This window comes from Cetorhinus maximus, unplaced genomic scaffold, assembly GCF_964194155.1.
Source record: "Cetorhinus maximus unplaced genomic scaffold, sCetMax3.hap1.1 HAP1_SCAFFOLD_2801, whole genome shotgun sequence".
NCBI lineage: Eukaryota > Metazoa > Chordata > Chondrichthyes > Lamniformes > Cetorhinidae > Cetorhinus > Cetorhinus maximus.
The window spans coordinates 14,378-32,521 of NW_027598732.1; the positions used below are offsets into that span (position 1 = coordinate 14,378).

The 18,144-nt window shown below is 47.0% G+C and overlaps 1 protein-coding gene across 1 annotated transcript in view; it reads right to left on the reverse strand.

Annotated features, from left to right (window-relative positions):
• The window catches only part of ptpa (protein phosphatase 2 phosphatase activator), a gene marked incomplete at its 3' end in the record, with an annotated part of 29,982 nt that extends 12,312 nt beyond the window's left edge, over positions 1–17,670 (reverse strand). Inside the window, exons 1-7 of the mRNA XM_078537682.1 lie at positions 17,563–17,670; positions 15,733–15,819; positions 12,822–12,947; positions 10,956–11,073; positions 4,988–5,087; positions 3,381–3,505; positions 461–561 (exon numbers count right to left, since the gene is read on the reverse strand). Coding sequence (XP_078393808.1) covers positions 461–561; positions 3,381–3,505; positions 4,988–5,087; positions 10,956–11,073; positions 12,822–12,947; positions 15,733–15,819; positions 17,563–17,652 — 747 coding nt within the window. The remainder of the gene's footprint in view (positions 1–460; positions 562–3,380; positions 3,506–4,987; positions 5,088–10,955; positions 11,074–12,821; positions 12,948–15,732; positions 15,820–17,562) is intronic.
• Positions 17,671–18,144: the final 474 nt, after the last annotated feature.

The window sequence follows — 18,144 nt, forward strand, 5'->3', positions numbered from 1 at the left end:
ATAATCCATTTAATTCTTACTGATTGGGGGATAAGTATTAGCCAGGACACCAGGGAGAACTCCTGTGCACTTCATCAAAATAGTGCCACAGGATCTTTTACACCCACCTGAGAGTGCATATGGCTGAAGAGCGCAACAGGGAATTTGCACTCGCCTCCTCCCCGTAGCACAGAGCTGTTGAGGCTGCTCTGCAGGCTGAGGGGAGTGGGGGGTGGTTGTTGGGGGGCAGCAGGTGAAATCTCTGTGCTGCTATGTTTTCTGGGTTGCACTGCTAGTATTCAATGGTTTAAATAACTCCATGCTCTGGTTGGTATGTTGTGCAGATGTTGTGTTACTATTTCTTGGCTGCTTTTCTGAGCCTCAAGGGGATGGTTACAGACAGCCTTTGGGTCCGGCGCCCCAGAGCTCCCCTCCCTAAGCAGCAACTCAGTCACACTGATCGTGGGATTCCGCTTCTCACCTCATTAATAAACCTGACGCATTCCAGAAACATGTATTCCTTATGGTGCTCATTCACTACTTTCTCATCCACAAAATGGGCTGGCGTAAGGGTGGAGTGATCTGAAAGAACAGAGAAAATGACTATTCAAATACAGCCCTGAAGTAAAAAAAAAAGCTGCTGATCCCTCCCCCAACTCCCTCCTGAAGGCACTGATTCTCCCTTGAACAAACATCCTCATCCTAGTGACCATTTCTCAAGCGACAGCATCTAAGCTGCTTGACCACTGAGTGACGGACATCACTAACCAGCCAGACTCTGAACACTTTACTGAGCAATTGGCCTCAAGTCAAAATCTAATTGAGGGAGGAGTTTTTAAGTGGACGAGGCAATAGAGAATACTGAGCTGGGCATCCGGGCAGGAGACACAACTCTGGTACTTAGAGAAAAGCAAAGACTTGCATTTATATAGCACCTCTCAACCTCAGGATGTCCCAAAGCATTACACAGCCAATCAAATACATTCTGAAGTGCAGGAATTGCAGCAACCAATTTGCACACAGCAAGTTCCCACAAACAGCAATGTGATAATGACCAGATGTCTTTCTTTTTGTGATGTTGACTAAGGGATAAATATTGGCCAGGGCACTGGGGAGAACTCCCCTGGTCTTCTTCGAAACAATGGGATCTTTTATGCCTACCTGAGAGGGAAGATGGACCCTCGGCCTTCAGTTTAGAGTCTCGGTTGAAAAACGGCATCTCACAGAGTGCAGGACTCCCTCAGTCAGCCTAGATCGTTGTGCTCAAGTCTCTGCAGTGGGGCTTGACCCTACAATCTTCTGACTCAGAAGCGAGAGTGCTACTGATTGAGCATAGCTGAAACAGGAGAGGAGACCCTGATACTTCGAGGAGGGGGATTGACCTTAGTTAGAAATGTGCCATAAAACATGACTTGGATAGCAGGGCAGGAATACGTCCTGACACACACCAACAGGGTTCAAATGGATTGCACTCAGGGCCAGTAACTCGATTGATTTTCACCCCTAGCTAAGCCTAGAGAACCAGGCCAATTGTAGCTCCCCAAGTGTTACACAGAATCACAGAATTTTACAGCAAAGGAGGCCATTTGGCCCATCATACCTGCACCAGTTCTTTGAACAAGGTATCGAAATGATTTCACTCTCATGATCTTTCCCCATCGTCCTGTAATTCCTTTTCCTTTCAGGTATTTATCCAATTCTCTTTTGAAAGTTCCTATTGAACCTGCTTCCACCGCCCTTTCAGACAGCACATTCCAGATCACAACAACTCACTGTGTAAAAATATTTCTACTTATCTCCCCTTTTTCCCAATTACCTTCAGTCTATGACCCTCTGGTTAATGACCCTCCTGCACTGGAAAGAGTTTCTCTTAATTTACTCCATGAAAACCCCTCAGAATTTTGAACGCGTCTATGAAATCACCCCTTAACTTTCTCTGCTCTAAGGAGGACAACCCCAGCTTCTCCACTCTCCACACAAAATGGAAGGGTGTGGGTTTGTGCTATGATTGTCTGCACAGGCCATTATCACGTTTCAGAAGCCACTTGTACCCACTGAAGGGTCGGGGTTGGGCGGGGGGGGGGAAGCAGACACTAACAGGCATATCTGTAGGAGCAAACTCCACATTCAACTTCTGAGCTCAAAATGTTGGGCAAGGGGGAAAAAAAATCAGTCAACAGAGGAAGTGGAGATAAAAATTAATGATTATAGGTCTGGATGTTAGCGTGTGAATTGACTTAAAACTTCATGATTGCCTGCCACTCTGGTCTGCTGACATATAGACTGGGGGAAGTGCGGGACTGTTTGACTCTGTCCCTCTCTCCACAATGCGGATCAAAGTGTGGCAAAACACAGAATTAAAGATACTTCCTAAGAACAAGAGGAGGCCAGGCAGTCTCATGAACCTGTTCCACCAATTAGATCATGACTGATCTTAATTCTATCTACCCACTTTGGTTCTGTCACCCAGAATCCCCTTACCCAACACAGATCTATCAATCTCAGTTTGGAAATTTTCAATGGTCCCCCAACATCAACAGCTTTTCAGGGGAGAGAGTTCAAGATTTCCACTCCCCTTTGTGTGAAGGAGTGCTTCCTGACATCACCCCTGAACAGCATGGCTCTCATTTTAAGATTCTGCTCCCTTGTTCTGGACTCCCCCTCAGCAGAGGGGATAGTTTCTGTTGATCCTATCAATTTTAAACGCTTCAGTTAGATCACTCCCTTGATCTTCCATAGTCAAAGGAAAACAAGTCGGATACAAATACAAGTATAAGGTAATTTAACCCTTGTAGCTTGGTATCATTCAGGTGAATCTGCGCTGCACCCACTCCCGAGTTGCATCCTTCCTGAGGTTGCAGTGCCCAGAACTGAACGCAGTTATTCCAGATGGGATGTGGGTGTTACTGGCAAGGCCAGCATTTGTTGTTCATCTCTAATTGACCCGAGAAGGTGGTGGTGAGCCACCTTCTAACTGAGTGGCTTGATCGGCCATTTCAGGGGGCAGTTAAGAGTCAACTACGTTGCTATGAGTAAGGAGCCACACATAGGCCAGACCAAGTAAGGACAGCAGATTTCCTTCCCTAAAAGGACAGTAGTGAACCAGATGGAGTTTTAATGACAGTCCGGCAGTTTAATGATTATTATTAACGAGACTAGCTTTTTATTCCAGATTTATTAATCCATTGGATTTAAATTCCCCAGCTGCCATGTTCAGATTTTAACTCATGTCTCTGGAGTATTAGTCTGGGCCTCTGGATTACTAATCCTGTAACATTACCACTCTCCTGTACTAACATCCCCCTGAGTTAAGAGTACAATGAGGGAATGCAGTGATCCAACCCCATCAGAAATGGGGGGAATAATCGGAAAAAGGGGGCAAGCAGATGACGACATTTTACCTATTAGTTGGGAACTGCCCCAGATGAAGGGAAGAAACTGGAAGTCATCGAGGCCCCAGACCCCTTGGCTACCCGCTGGCTCCATTCGATATGTTTTCTGCAATTTTCGCATCACCTGCAGGTACCTGTGGATTTGGAGGAGGCAAAATCTTGAGACTGTGTGCTTCTGTTCTGATGAAAGGTCACAACCTGAAACGTTAACTGTTTCTCTCTCCAAGCTGCCTGACCTGCTGAGGATTTCCAGCATCTTCTGTTTTTATTTCAAATTCCCAGCATCTGCAGTATTTTACTTGGTTGGGATTACATCAAATTTTACAGCATCTTTGCCCCAGTTGGACTGCACTGATGCTTATTCTCCACACAAGTGCCCCCACTTCTCTTCATCTCACTCTGTCACCACATCCTTCTATTCCTTTTTCCCTCGTGTGTTTATCCAGCTTCACCCTTAAATGTATCTATACAATTCACCTCAACCACTCCCTGTGGGAGTGAGTTCCACATTCTCACCACTCTCTGGGTAAAGAAGTTTCTCCTGAATTCCCCATTGGATCTATTAGTAATTCTCTTACATGTATTACTCCTGGTTTTGTGGGAACATCTTCTCTACATTTACCCTACTGACCCCCCCACCCCCCCCCCACTTTACAATTTTAAAGACCTCTATCAGGTCACCCCTCAGCCTTCTCTTTCCTGGAGAAAAGAGCCCTGGCCTGTTCCATCTTCCCTGGTAGTTAGAACCTCTCAGTTCTGGTATAATCCTTGTAAATCTTGCTTGCACCTTCTCTAGTGACTCTATATCCTTTCTGTAATATAGGGACCAGGATTGCACCCAGGACTGACCAAGTACAGTATATATAAGCTCTGCATAACTTGGCAACATTCCAAACGTATCCCTCTAGAAATGAACCCCAGTGCTTTTTGTATTTTTATGGTCTTGTAACCTTGCTACTTTTATCCCTGTGCCCCCAGACCCCTTTCCTCTTCTATTCTATTTGAACACACACAGCCATGCAGAGAAAATGGGAATGGAACAGCACCAACTTGTTTCCTAAAGGGCTCCGTTTACCCATCATCCCTGTGCTCGTTGACCTACATCATTCCCTGGTTTACCAACATCTTGATTTTGAAATTCTCATCCCTGTTTTCAACTCCTTCTGTAGCTTCACCCCCTCGCTATCTCTGTAATCTCCTCCAACTCTACAATCCTCAGAGATCTCTGCGTCCCTCCTATCCTGGCCGCTTACGCACCCTTAATTTTCACCATTGGTGGCTGTGCCTTCAGCTGCCTGGGTCCTAAGTTCTGGGATTCTCTCCCTAAATATCTCCAACTTTAATGTGCTCCTTAAAACCTCGGTCTCTGACAAGGCTTTGACCAAACTGCCCTAATACCTCATGCGGCTCAAAGTCAGATTGTGTCCAATTTATCTTCCTGTGAAGCATCTTGGGATGCTTTACTACGTTAAAGGCGCTATGTAAATGCAAGTTTTTGTTGTAGCCAGCAGAGAGAGGAAACTTATCTCCATAAGCCTGCACTGAATTCAAACCCTAGGCATAACCCAACCCAACGTGTAGTTGCACATGGGGAACAATAATACAAACGGACTCACCGATCAAATATATAAAATACAATGGCAAGCTGGTCATCAACCTTCAGGACTCCAATCTTACAGAGACAGCAGAGGAAAGCAGCAAACGCAGCTTCATGGCCTGTGTCAGATAGGGAGACAGAACAAGTCAAGGACTATGGCTTCATCATGACGGGGGACAAGGAGAGATGGACATCTCCAATGGAACATTATTTTCTATCCTTTACTCCTAAATGCACCAACACACCCTCTGGTACTTCACCCACTCTGGCCCTGCACAATGACATTTTAGTCGGGTATTAGACAGTGGGGTGCATCGCAGCTGAGTCCAATCTTGTTGTTAACCAACTTGCAGACACCCAGCCAAGCTAAATCTCTCTTTCACACACAACCCCCCACAACACACACATACACACCACCTCCCTGCACGCCCCGCGCAACCACAGCCCGGCCCCCCGCCCACACACACTGGCCCAGCCCCCTGCCCGCGCGCACACACCTGGTCCCTCACACACAGAGGCACACCCACAGCCCAGTGATTCTGAACCAATGGACCCTCTGGCTGGGGAAAGTTAACGAAAACACTTTTCAAACAATTCAACTGCACAGCTTTTGCAGGAAGCTGGAGCACCAACAGGAGACATCACAGGGTTCTGGACGCCAAGTTTAAGAGGCTTCACAGCAGCGTGAAGCCCAGCTGCTTCTCCAATGGGAAAGGCAAAGAGGGGGATAGATCATACTCTGCTTAGTTCCCAGCAGCTCTCAGAGCAACAGCAGGAGTAAGAGGAGGCTGGGTTCCATTAATAAATTAGTCTCATGGTAGGAGGGAGCTGCCTTATCGCAAACCATCCATACGGATAACCCTGCATCCTCCCAATCACTGCCATCCATACGGATAACCATCCATACGGATAACCATCCATACGGATAACCCTGCATCCTCCCAATCACTGCCATCCATACGGATAACCATCCATACGGATAACCCTGCACCCTCCCAATCACTGCCATCCATACGGATAACCCTGCATCCTCCCAATCACTGCCATCCATACGGATAACCATCCATACGGATAACCCTGCATCCTCCCGATCACTGCCATCCATACGGATAACCATCCATACGGATAACCATCCATACGGATAACCATCCATACGGATAACCCTGCACCCTCCCAATCACTGCCATCCATACGGATAACCCTGCATCCTCCCAATCACTGCCATCCATACGGATAACCATCCATACGGATAACCCTGCATCCTCCCAATCACTGCCATCCATACGGATAACCATCCATACGGATAACCATCCATACGGATAACCCTGCATCCTCCCGATCACTGCCATCAAACAAAAAGCCCGACTGAACTTAACCAAACATTAACATTCAACAGAAGGAAACTAAATCAAGATATTACTAAGCTGGGGTATCGATAAATCGCTCCAGTCCTTGTGGTGCCCACGACTCATGGAAAGCCTCAAAAGTTAGTCTGCAGGTACAGCGGTGATTAGGAAGGCAAATGGAATATTGGTGTTTATTGAAAGGGGAATGGAATATAAAAGTAGGGATGTTTTGCTACAGTTGTACAGGGCATCAGTGAGACCAGATGCGGAGTAGTGTGCGCAGTTTTGGTCTCCTTATTTAAGAAAGGCCATATTTGCATTAGAAGCAGTGCAGAGAAGGTTCACTCGGCCGATTTCTGGGTTGAAGGGGTTATCTTACGAGGAAAGGCTGGGCTAAACTGGGCCTGTATACACTGGAGTTTAGAAGAGTGAGCAGTGATCTTACTGAAACATCTAAGGTCCTCAGGGTACTTGACAGGGTGGATGCTGAGAGGATGTTTCCTCTTGAGAGGAATGAGAACTAGGGGGCACAGTTTAAAAGTAAGGGGTCTCCCATTTAAGATGGAAATGAGAATTTTTTTTTTCTCTCCAAGGGTCGGAAGCCTTTGGAACTCACTTCCCCGGAGAGCGGTGGAGGCAGGGTCATTGAATATTTTTAAGGCTGAGGTAGATTTACTCCCTTGTCAGCCAAGAATCTAAGGGTATGGGGATCAGGCAGGAAAGTGAAGTTGAGGCTACAATCAAGTCAGCCATAATCGTATTGAATGGCGGAGCAAGTTCGAGGGGCCGAAAGGCCTACTCCTGCTCCTAATTTGTATGTTTGTATTAAAGCATTGAATCGAGATGAAGAGAGACCGGAGAAGCTGGGATTTGTTCTCCTTTAGAGCAGAGAAAGATTTAATAGGAATGTTCAAAATTATGAAGGGTGTTGACAGAGTAAATAAGGAGAAACTGTTTCCAGTAGCAGGAGGGTCGGCAACCAGAGGGACACAGATTGAAGAGAATCGGGAAAAGAACCAGAGGGGCAGATGAAGAGAATTTAGGTTTTTTTTTATAAACATAGCAAGTTATGATGAATTGGAAAGTGCTGTCAAAAAGGATAGTGGAAGCAGGTTCAATAATAACTTGCCACATCATCAGCAACTTCCATTTATATAGCGCCTTTAATCCCAAGACAATCCACAGGAGCAATTATCAAATAAAATCGACACCGAGCCGCATAAGGAGATATTAGGGCAGATAACCAAGAGTGGTCAAAGGGGGAAATTTTAAGGAGCGTCTCAGAGGAGGGAGATGATGAGATGTGGGCAGGTTTAGGGGGGGTGATACTGAACGCTCAGGACCTCAACAGCCGGAGGCATGGACACAAAATGGTGGAGAAATTGAAATCAGTTTGTGCAAGAGGCTAGAATTAGAGGAGCACAGAGATCTCCAGAGGTTGTGGAGCTGGAGGAGATTACAGAGATGGTGGCAGCACAGGCCATGGAGGGACTTGAAAACAAGGATGAGAATTTTAAAACTTTGGCATTCCTCAACTGGGAGCCAATGTAGGTCATCGAGCACAGGGGGTGATGGGTGAACGGGACTCGGGTGTGAATTAGGACACAGGCGGCAGAGCTTTGAATGACCTCAAGTTTACAGAGGGTGGAAAATGGAAGGGCAGCCAGGAGTGTGCTGGAATAGTCAAATCTAGAGGTAACAAAAGCATGGCTGCAGGTCTACAGCAGACGTGCCGAGGCAGGGGCAGAATCGGGCCAAATTACGGAGGCAGTCTTAGCGTTGGCGTGGACATGTGGTTGGAAGCTCATCTCAGGTAAGTACAACACCAAGGCTAGTTCAGTTCAGTTACCAGGGAGGGATGGAGTTGGTAGCTGAGTTTATGGTGGAGACTGAAGGCAATGGTTTCAGTCTCCCAATATTTAACTAGACGAAATTTCTGCCCATCCAGTACTGGATGCAGTTGAAAATTTAGCAACAGTGGAGGAGTCAAGAGAGGTGGAGGTGAGGTAGACCTGGCTGGCGTTAGCGTACATGTAAAAATGAATACAGTGCCGGGCGGCGGGGGGGGGGGGAAGCAGGCGAGAAATAGGAGGGGCCAAGGATAGATCCTCGGGGAATACTGGAGGTAACAGTGTGGGAGCAGGAAGAGAGGTCATTGCAGGTGATTCTCTGGCTACGATTAGATCGATAAGAATGGATCCAGGTGAGAGCAGCCCCACTCAGCTGGACGGCAGTGCAGAGGTGTTGGAGGAGGATGGTGTGGTCAAACCGTGTCAGGGGCTGCAGACTGGTCAAGAGGATGAGGAGGGAAAGTTTACCTTTGTCACAGTCCCAGGGGATGTCATTTGTGACTTTGATAAGAACTGTTTCTGTACTGTGACAAGGGCAGAAACCCGATGGGAGGATTCAAACGTGGAGTTTTGGGAATCATGGGCACAGACTTGAGAAGTGAAAACACATTCAGGATTTTAGAAAAGAAACAGCTCGGAGATGGGACAGTTGTTTGCAAGGATAGAGGGAATTGGATAAGTATTTGAAAAAGAAACATTTGCAGGCTCCTTCCCCAAGGAGTAGGGCAGTGAAACTAATCAGGTAGCCCCTGCAAAGAGCCAGAACAGGCACAATTGGCTGAATGGCCTCCAACACATGCTATAAGACTGCACAAAAAGCCAAAACTTCAACAGCACCTTCCAAACCTGTGACCCCATCCCCACCACGACCTTTAGGAACACATTCATCACAGACTGCAGTGGTTCAAAATACTTCTCAACAGCTACTAAGATTGGGCAATAAATACTGGCCTTGCCAATGATACGCGCACCCCAAAAATTAAAGTTTAAAAAAAATCTTGAATCCCTCGAGCCAGTATTTTGCACTAATCTTGCTGTGCGTGTGAATCCTGATACCTCACTCTGCTGGTCTTGGTGTCTCTCCCTGGAACCTTTTCTAATGACATCGCCAGCACCAGCTATTAATTGTAGCTCTTTACAAGTCAGCCTGGTGGCGACTCCCCTGTTATCACTGAACATACCAATGGAAGCTGGGAACTCTCACCCAACAGAAGAAATGCTGGAAGCAAAAGATGAGATCACTAGATAGAAATGAGAAAGGCCACGAGAATGACCAACATTAGCTCATCCACTCGAAGCCCCCATACAGTATCCAACCAAAGAATTACAGAGCTTTCGCTGCCATTACCTACAGCCTGTCCCAGGTCAATCATTACATCTGAAGGACTTCACACAGCCACGGCTCAGTGGGTTAACCCTCTCCCGTCACGGAGCCAGAGATTTGTGGCTGAAGACCCACTCCACGAGGTTTAAACGCATAATCTAGGCTGACACGCCCAGTGCCAATACCGAGGGAGTGTTGCAAACTGCTGAGGGGTGGGGGGTCGGGGGGTGGGGGTGGGGGACTGAGGTAGCGAGGCACTGCCTGCGAGCGAGGTCCGAGGGAGCACTGCAATGGGGGGGGGGGGGGGGGGGGAGGGGGGTGGTCAGGACCAATGGAAGCACTGCACTGCCGGTTTGGGCCGGGGATGTGGGGGGGTGTGGTGGTCTGTGAGGGAGGTGCCATACTGCCCGAGGTGGAACCGCACTGCTGGTGGGGGTGTGGTTCAGGACTGGAGGTGTGCTGCATTGTCGGAGATGCCATCTTTCGGACGAGATGCCCTCTCGGGTGGACATAAAAGATCCCACTGACAACCTACAGAGGAGCAGCTGGGGAGATCTCCCTGGTATCCTGGCCGATATTTATCAGGGATGATATTGGTTGTAAAGTGGTCTGAGACATCTAGAAAATGTGAAAGACACCACATAAATGGGAGCGCTTTCTTTAATTTGGTATCGAGACACAGGGTGGGCAACATTCAGAGTTTTTCAGGTGATGGTAACAATTGAAATACCTTGAGGGAGTTGTCAGCGTTATCTCATCGAAAGGCAGTGGAATTTCTGAGCCAGTAACTGGTCCTGAACGGCCACCATCATCGAGGCCGTCAGCGTTCACCGTTTAAACAAACGCACACCTGATGCCTTTCTTTCCTGCTTAAAAGACTGACCTGAAACGTTAACTCTGTTTTTTCTCTCTCCGCAGAAGCTGCCAGACCTGCTGAGTATTTCCCGCATTTCTCCACTTTTAACTCTGAGCAGCTATACCTGGTATCAGTAACTGGGAGGCCATGCGCGCTGGAGAAGGGTAGGATCTGGATTCAGGCTGCGAAATTCCTTACACAGTGAGTGAGGAAAATCATGACAAGCATGAAAGTGTAAACAAAAGCAGAAACGGGGCTGAATTAACTGCAGCCCCTCGCTGCATTGTCAAGCGGCATGTCAAGAGGGGCCTGACAGAATGTCCATTCACACCGTCAACCAGGGAAAGGTGGGAAGCACAGAAGTCAGAGAGGGAGGGGGGGAAATTCCTGACAATGCACATCAGCAGAGCTGGAGTAACTGCACAGTCCAGATTTAAGCTCCAGATCCTCACTGGATACGTGTGGTGATCTGATTACTTGACAAACACTGCCATCTAGTGGAAAATCTAGGAACAGCACAGCACAGCACACAGTTGCAGCAAGGGGTTAAGGAAGCAGATTTGCTGATTCGCTTCCTGCACCCGCACACAGGGATATTAAGTCGTGGTTACCTGTTCCATAGTCTATTCTTGTTGGGTTTCCCACGGATTCCTTTAAATACACTGCAGCCTCGACAACAGCAGCACTCAACTCGCGGGGAATCACATTGGAAACCAAGTTCTCAGCCTCCTGTGACAAGAAAGGAAATCAGTGCAAGTGCTGGGATCTCATGAATGGCATGAGGCAGACTCGCCCCACCCCAGTCCCCTTACAGCTCGGGACAACCTCAAAATTCTCCCCCCACCACCCCCCCCCCAACCCCCAACAATGTCCCCCAACCTCCCGCACTAGGAAACAGCACAAGAAAGCAACTTTCCCATGAGACAGGGCACAGGGGCCGCAAGTTCTGGATGAATTTCTAACAAGCCTTCGTGTTACTTCGCGTCTACGTTAGAGAAGATTCTGCTTTCATTTCCAGACCAAAGTCTCCATTCTTCACAGGGCAGCCTGGACCATCTGCGTCAACAGACTATTTGACTACAGGAGGCACTGCTCCACAAACCCTACCCTCTACTCACCAGGCACTGTGCTTCCAGAGCCAGGTGAGTGGGAAATCTGTGATTTTCCATGCCTGAGACTCAGCATAAACTGGAGACTGAGATTAGACATTGTCCTTGCCAGTGAACTACCATACGGGGGGAGACAGGCTGGAGGGAGTTACAGAGACAGACACATTAACAAAAACATCTTAGACAATATAAAATAAGGGGTACAATTCTTATGGGTGTGTAGGAGCAGAGGGACCTGGGTGTATATGTGCATAGGTCCTTGAAGGTGGCAGGATAGGTGGAAAGAGCAGTTAATAAAACATATGGTATCCTGGGCTTTATTAATAGGGGCATTAGAGCACAAAACCGGGGAGGTTATGCTGAGCTTATATAAGACACTGGTTAGGCCTCAGCTGGAGTATTGTGCACAGTTCTGGTCGCCACACTATAGGAAGGATGTGAACGCATTGGAGAGAGTGCAGAAGAGGTTTACAAGAATGGTTCCAGGGATGAGACACTTCAGTTATGAGGAAAGATTGGAGAAGTTGGGACTGTTTTCCTTGGAGAGGAGAAGGCTAAGAGGAGATTTGATAGAGGTGTTCAAAGTCATGAGGGGGCTGGACAGAGTAAATAGAGAGAAACTGTTCCCACTTGTCAAGGGATCAAGAACGAGAGGGTACAGATTACAAGCGATTTTCAAAAGAAGCAAATGTGACGTGAGAAAAAGCTTTTTCACACAACGAGTGGTTCGGGTCTGGTATGCACTGCCTGGAAGTGTGGTGGAGGCAGGTTCAATCGAGGCATTCAAGAGGGTATTGGATAATTATTTGAATAGAAACAACATGCAGAGTTACGGGGAAAAGGCAGGAGACTGGCCCTAAGTTACTCATTTGGAGAGCCGGTACGGACACGATGGGCCGAATGGCCTCCTTCTGCGCCGTAACAATTCTGTGATCATAAACTTAATGGCCAATCATCGAGGTAGCAACTATTTCTGTCCTGACACAAATTAAACAGCGAACACAAAATGGATTCAATCCTTACTCATCCACACAGGAAATAAAACCACATGATATCCAACTGCTTCGTGAAGTATGTCCCTTGGTTTCTGCACCTACTCAGTGTCCAATCCACATGTTGATCAATGTTCTTAATGAAGAACTGAGTAAATTTGCTTTTTGCCTGTTTAAATCTAACAGAACTGTCTCTCTGCTGCATCATTGTGCCCCCCCAGCCAAGCCCCCGCCCCCAACCCCGCCAAGCCCACGTTCCCACCTCCAAAAATAAAACTCGTGTACTTTTTAAATTTGCTTTTATGAAAAGGATTTAATAGTGAGACACTCTCTTTAAAGCTTCCGCCTAGTTGCAACTGTTCTAATGACACCGTACCTTCTCGAGCTTGCCGTACCAAGTGCGAAACGCCTTGTTACCAAATCGGGAAGGCTGGTCGACCGGAGGCGTCTCATCGATCCACCTGTCCAGTGTGTTCAGGAGTAAAATCAGTTTCGCCACTGGCTGCAGATGGAAACATAAGGGAGATGAGAGTATCTCTCCCTGCACATCACACAAAACAGAAAGAAAAGTATAAATCTGCATTTCCACATCTTTCATGACCCCAAGATGCCCCAGGGCACTCTACAGCCGATGATGCACTTTTGAAGTGCAGCCAATTGGGCACAGCAAGCTCCCAAAAACCCACAATGCGATAATGACCAGATCATCTGGTTTTAGGTAATGTTGGTTGAGGGATAAATATTGGTCAGGGCACCACAGAGAACTGCCCTGCTCTTCTTTGAAACAGTACCATGGGCTCTCCTACTCCACTTGAGGGCAGATGGGGTTTAATGTCTCATTCGAACAATGCAGGATTGGAGACCAGTTGTTTAAACAGAATTAAGTTAACTCAGTGCTCCTCCTATCTATGGCAGATTCAGACAGAATCACAGAATCTCACAATGCAGAGAGGCCTTTCGGCCCATCGAGTCTGCACCGACACGTGAGAAACACCTGACCTACCTACCTAATCCCATTTACCAGCACTTGGCCCATAGCCTTGAATGTTATGACGTGCCAAGTGCTCATCCAGGTACTTTTTAAAGGATGTGCACAGTTCTAGGCGCCACACTAGAGGAAGGATGTGAACACATCAGAAAGAGTGAAGAAGAGGTTTAAGACTCAGACGAGTCACTCACATTCAACACGCACATGCAGACTGAGGCAACTCCTCAGTGCGACACATCTTTAAGTCTGCCCTGGTGAAAAGGCTCACAGGAGTCGGGATAATCTTACTCTGGACAGTTTTGAAAGCAAGGAGTGGGCTACTCAAGGCACTAGAGTCTCCCAGTGGAAGCCAGTTCTCTAGAAAGGCAATGGGAAGAGGGAAATTAGCCACTTGAACAGACCAGGAGCGTGTCTGAAGGTGCTCGATGTCCACCGATTAAGTTCTCGGTCTCCTCCACGCAGGTCCTTCACTGTCGCTAGGTCAAAATCCTGGAACTCCCTCCCTAACAGCACTGTGGGTGTACCTACAGCACTGTGGGTGTACCTACACCACATGGACTGCAGCAGGTTCAAGAAGGCAGCTCACCACCATCTTCTCAAGGGCAACTAAGGATGAGAAATAAATGCTGGCCCAGCCAGCGATGCCCACATCCGTGAAAGAATAAACAAAAAGGTCATGGGCTCTAGCTCCACTCCAGGGACTTGAGCATAAAATCCAGGCCGACACTCCTGGTGCAGTACTGAAGGAGTGATGTAACGTCTAAACACAGGAACAGGAGTAGGCTATTCGGCCCATCAAACCTGCTCTGCCATTCAAACAGCTCATGGCTGATCATCTACCTCAGTGCCACTTCCCCACGCTATCTCCATAACCTTTGATGTCTTTAGTCTCCAGAAATCTATCAATTTTGGTTCTGAAAATGCTCAATGACTGAGCTTCCACAGCCCTCTGGGCTGGAGAATTTTAGAGATTCACCACTCTCTACACCTCATCTCAGTCTTAAATGGCTTGCTCCTTGTCCTGAGATTGTGTCCCTTGGTTCTAGACTCCCCAGCCAGGGGAAACATCCTATCCACATCTACCCTGTCACATCCTGTAAGAATTTTGTAAGTTTCAATGTGATCACCTCTCATTCTTCGAAACTCTAGAGAATACAGGCCCAGTCTCCTCAATCTCTGCTGTTGGATGTGCCGACTTTTGGGTGAGACATTAAACCGAGGCCACATTTTCCTCTCGAGTGTACCTAAAAGAGTCCATATCCACTATTTTGAAGAGGAGTTCTCCACAGTGTACTGACCAACATTTATCCCAAAACCAACATCACAAAACAGGTTATCCAGACGTTATCACATCGCTGTTGTGGAATCTTGCTGTGCACAAATTGGCTGCCACTTTTCCTACATTACAACAGTGAAGTATTTCATTTTGTGTAAAGTGCTTTGAGACGATCTGAGGTTGTGAAAGGTGCTGTATAATTAGGCGTCCTTTCTTGGGTATAAGTTACCTGATTTTATGTCTCAGCCAAATAACAAACTCCTTCTTTACCCGAGAAGATTACCTGATATTAAGAGTTGCAATGCATCCTGCCGGGGCAATGTAGTGTATATTGGTGTGTGTCTAAATTCTCCTAAACAGTGAATTGCTAATCTCAACAGCACTGTGGGGAGGCAAAAGGAAGCAGAGGGAGGGAACCAAAAAGGCAGACGAGCCACCCTACCCTATGTCCTCAGAAAGTCTGTGGCACTCACAGAGAAGCAGGATGGAGATCAGGGTCCTCTCAGCCAGATGGGAATCTCCACCAACTGATAAAAGATCAGAAGGCGTGAAATTCTCGTACCAGCTCTTAACAGCCACTTACATTCCAAATCCCATCTAATCTAATTCTCAGATCAACAGTGCTTAAACTGGAATGGGGATAGGGGCAAAAATACAGCTCTAGTAACTCCAGCTGCCTGGGCCCTAAGTTCTAAAATTCCCTCCCTAAACTTCTCCATCTCTCTCTTTCCTCCCTTAAAACACTCCTTAAAACCATCCTCTTTAACCATGTTTTGGGTCACCTGTTCCAATATCCCCTTCTTTGGCCCAGTGTGAAATGTTTGCCTGACTTCGTACCCGTGATGCGCTTTGGAGCATTATACTACAGTAAAGGCACTATATAAATGCAAGTTGTTGCTGTAGTTTGTTAAAACCCTTCCACCGCAGCCCTCCACATTATAGCCCAGTGAAGAACATGTGGAAATAGGCTTTTTATATAAGTAGAGGTTATTATGTCAGCAGAACCTCAGCCATATATCCTACCTCCGAGGTTTTATAGTCGCACGTGAGTTTTTTCCCCTTCACACTCTCATTCAGCGTCAGAACAAACCCAACATAATCAGCGTAGGCCTGGAGAGAGAGAGAGAGAGAGAGATTGCTTAATCACAGAACACTGCAAAACTTTGAGTAAGTTCAGATTTAAACTCACATCCTGTTTTAAATTATTTTTAAATACTTAACTGGATAAGTGCAGCTCCAACAACACTCAAGAAGCTCAATGCCATTCAGGTAAAAGCAGCCCGCATGATCAGCACCCCATCCACAAGCTCAAACATTCACTCCTTCCACCACCAGTGACACAGTAGTAGCAGTGTGTACCATCTGCAAAATGCACTACAGCAACTTGTCAAGGCTCCTTCGACAGCACCTTCCAAACCTGTGACCTCTACCACCTAGAAGGACAAGGGCAGCAGGCACATGGGAACACCACCACCTGCAAGTTCCCCTCCAAGCCACTCACCATCCTGACTTGGAAATATATCGCTGTTCCTTCACTGTCACTGGGTCAAAATCCTAGAAGTCTCTCCCAACAGCCACTGCATGCCATCAAATACACTTCACACTCTAGTCACAGAAACATTTATGGGCTGTACACAGGGTCACAACTGAATTGTTCAAAGATTTGGAAGACTCCAAAGCACGAAAATCCTTCACTTGTTACGTTCCACTGAATAAATAGTAAGTGGGTAAATGCAAGCAGACTCCACACATTACCACTGAATTCTATACCTCAGGAAGGAGGCCAGTCAGCCTGTGCTGGCTCGTTGAAAGAGCTGTCCAATTAGTACCATTCTCCTGCTCATTCTCCATAGCCCTGCATAGATTTCATTTTCAAATATTTATCCAAATCCCTTTTGAAAGTTACTACAAAATCGGAACACAAAACCTCTGCTTCTTTGGCCGGCAACCTTAAATCAGCGGAAGGAACCCTTCATCATTTTGAACATCTTTATTAAATCAAAACTTAACTCTTTTCCGTTCTAAGGATATTACTGAGGCATCATTCCCCAAGACACAAAGGTTGGCACTCAGAGGCCCATGTCAATAACGCAGGAATATACGGGGCGTCTCAAAGCAAAGTAGATTCTCGATCAGCAAGGGGGTGAAAGGTTATCGGGGGTAGGCGGGAATGTGGAGTTGAGGTTATAACCAGATCAGCCACGATCTCACTGAATGGGGGAGCAGGTTCGAGGGGCCGAGTGGCCTACTCCCGCTCCTAATTCATACGTTCGTTTGTTATAACCAATGAAGTTTTTCTGACGAGTAGTTCCTGCTGTAATGTGGAGGATACAGCAGCAAATTTACACACAGCTCGCTCCCAAAAACAGCCAAGTGACAACGACCAAACAATCTTGTTTCTTGATATTGGGTGAGGGATAAATATTGCTCAGGACACCAGGGAGAACTCTCCCCAGCTCTTCTTCAAAATAGTGGCAGTGCGATCCTTTACATCCACCCAAAAGGACAGCAGGGGCCTGGGTTTAACATCTCATCCGAAAGATGGCGCTTGCCTCAGGACTAGACTGGGAGTGACAGCCTGGATTTTGGTGCTCCAGACTCTGGACTGGGGATTGAACACTCAACCTTCTGACTCCAAGGCAACAGTACTACCCACTGAGCCACAACTGACACTGCTGAGAAAGCTGCCCCTGTAAACTGATGCAAGAAGCATGATGCAGCATGGGTGCATCATTTTTGATGGATAATTAATAACCTGAAACTCAACTCCATCAGCAAAGCCTGGTCACACAAGCTGTTCATTCTGGCTCCCAGAAAACCTCTCACACCATGTACCCACTGACAGTTCAGTACCTTAGAACGCTTCCACTTCCCCATATCTGGGAACATGTTGATCTCTTTCTTTGGTGCGAAGAAGTTGTGACTGGCGAATGAGATCTGCATCTCCTCTTCGGGGGATGAGCCTGCGCACACACACACACACATAGCCATTAAAAAATAGAACTGGCTTTTCCACAGCGTCTTTCACAGACTCTAGACATCTCAAAGCCCCTTACAGCCAAAGTAGTACGTCTTGAAAGTGTGGTCACTATTAATGTAGGAAATGCGGCAGCCAATTTAGGCACAGCAAGATCCCACAAACAACAACGTGGTAATGAACAGGTGATCTGTTTGCTTTTAAAGTGATGTTGGTTCTGCGATAAATATCGACCTGGACACCAGAGAGAATTCCCCGCTCTTTAAAAAGAAAAAATACCACAGGATCTTGTACTTTTACCTGACAGCACAGACTCAGCTGAACACCCAAAAGACAGCACCTCCAGTACCACACTGCAAGTTTTGGTCTGGGTTATGTCCCCAAGTCTCAGGAGTGCAACTTAAACCCACGGTCTCTTGTCTCAGAGTCGAGTGTGCTACCCATTGAACCATCGCTGA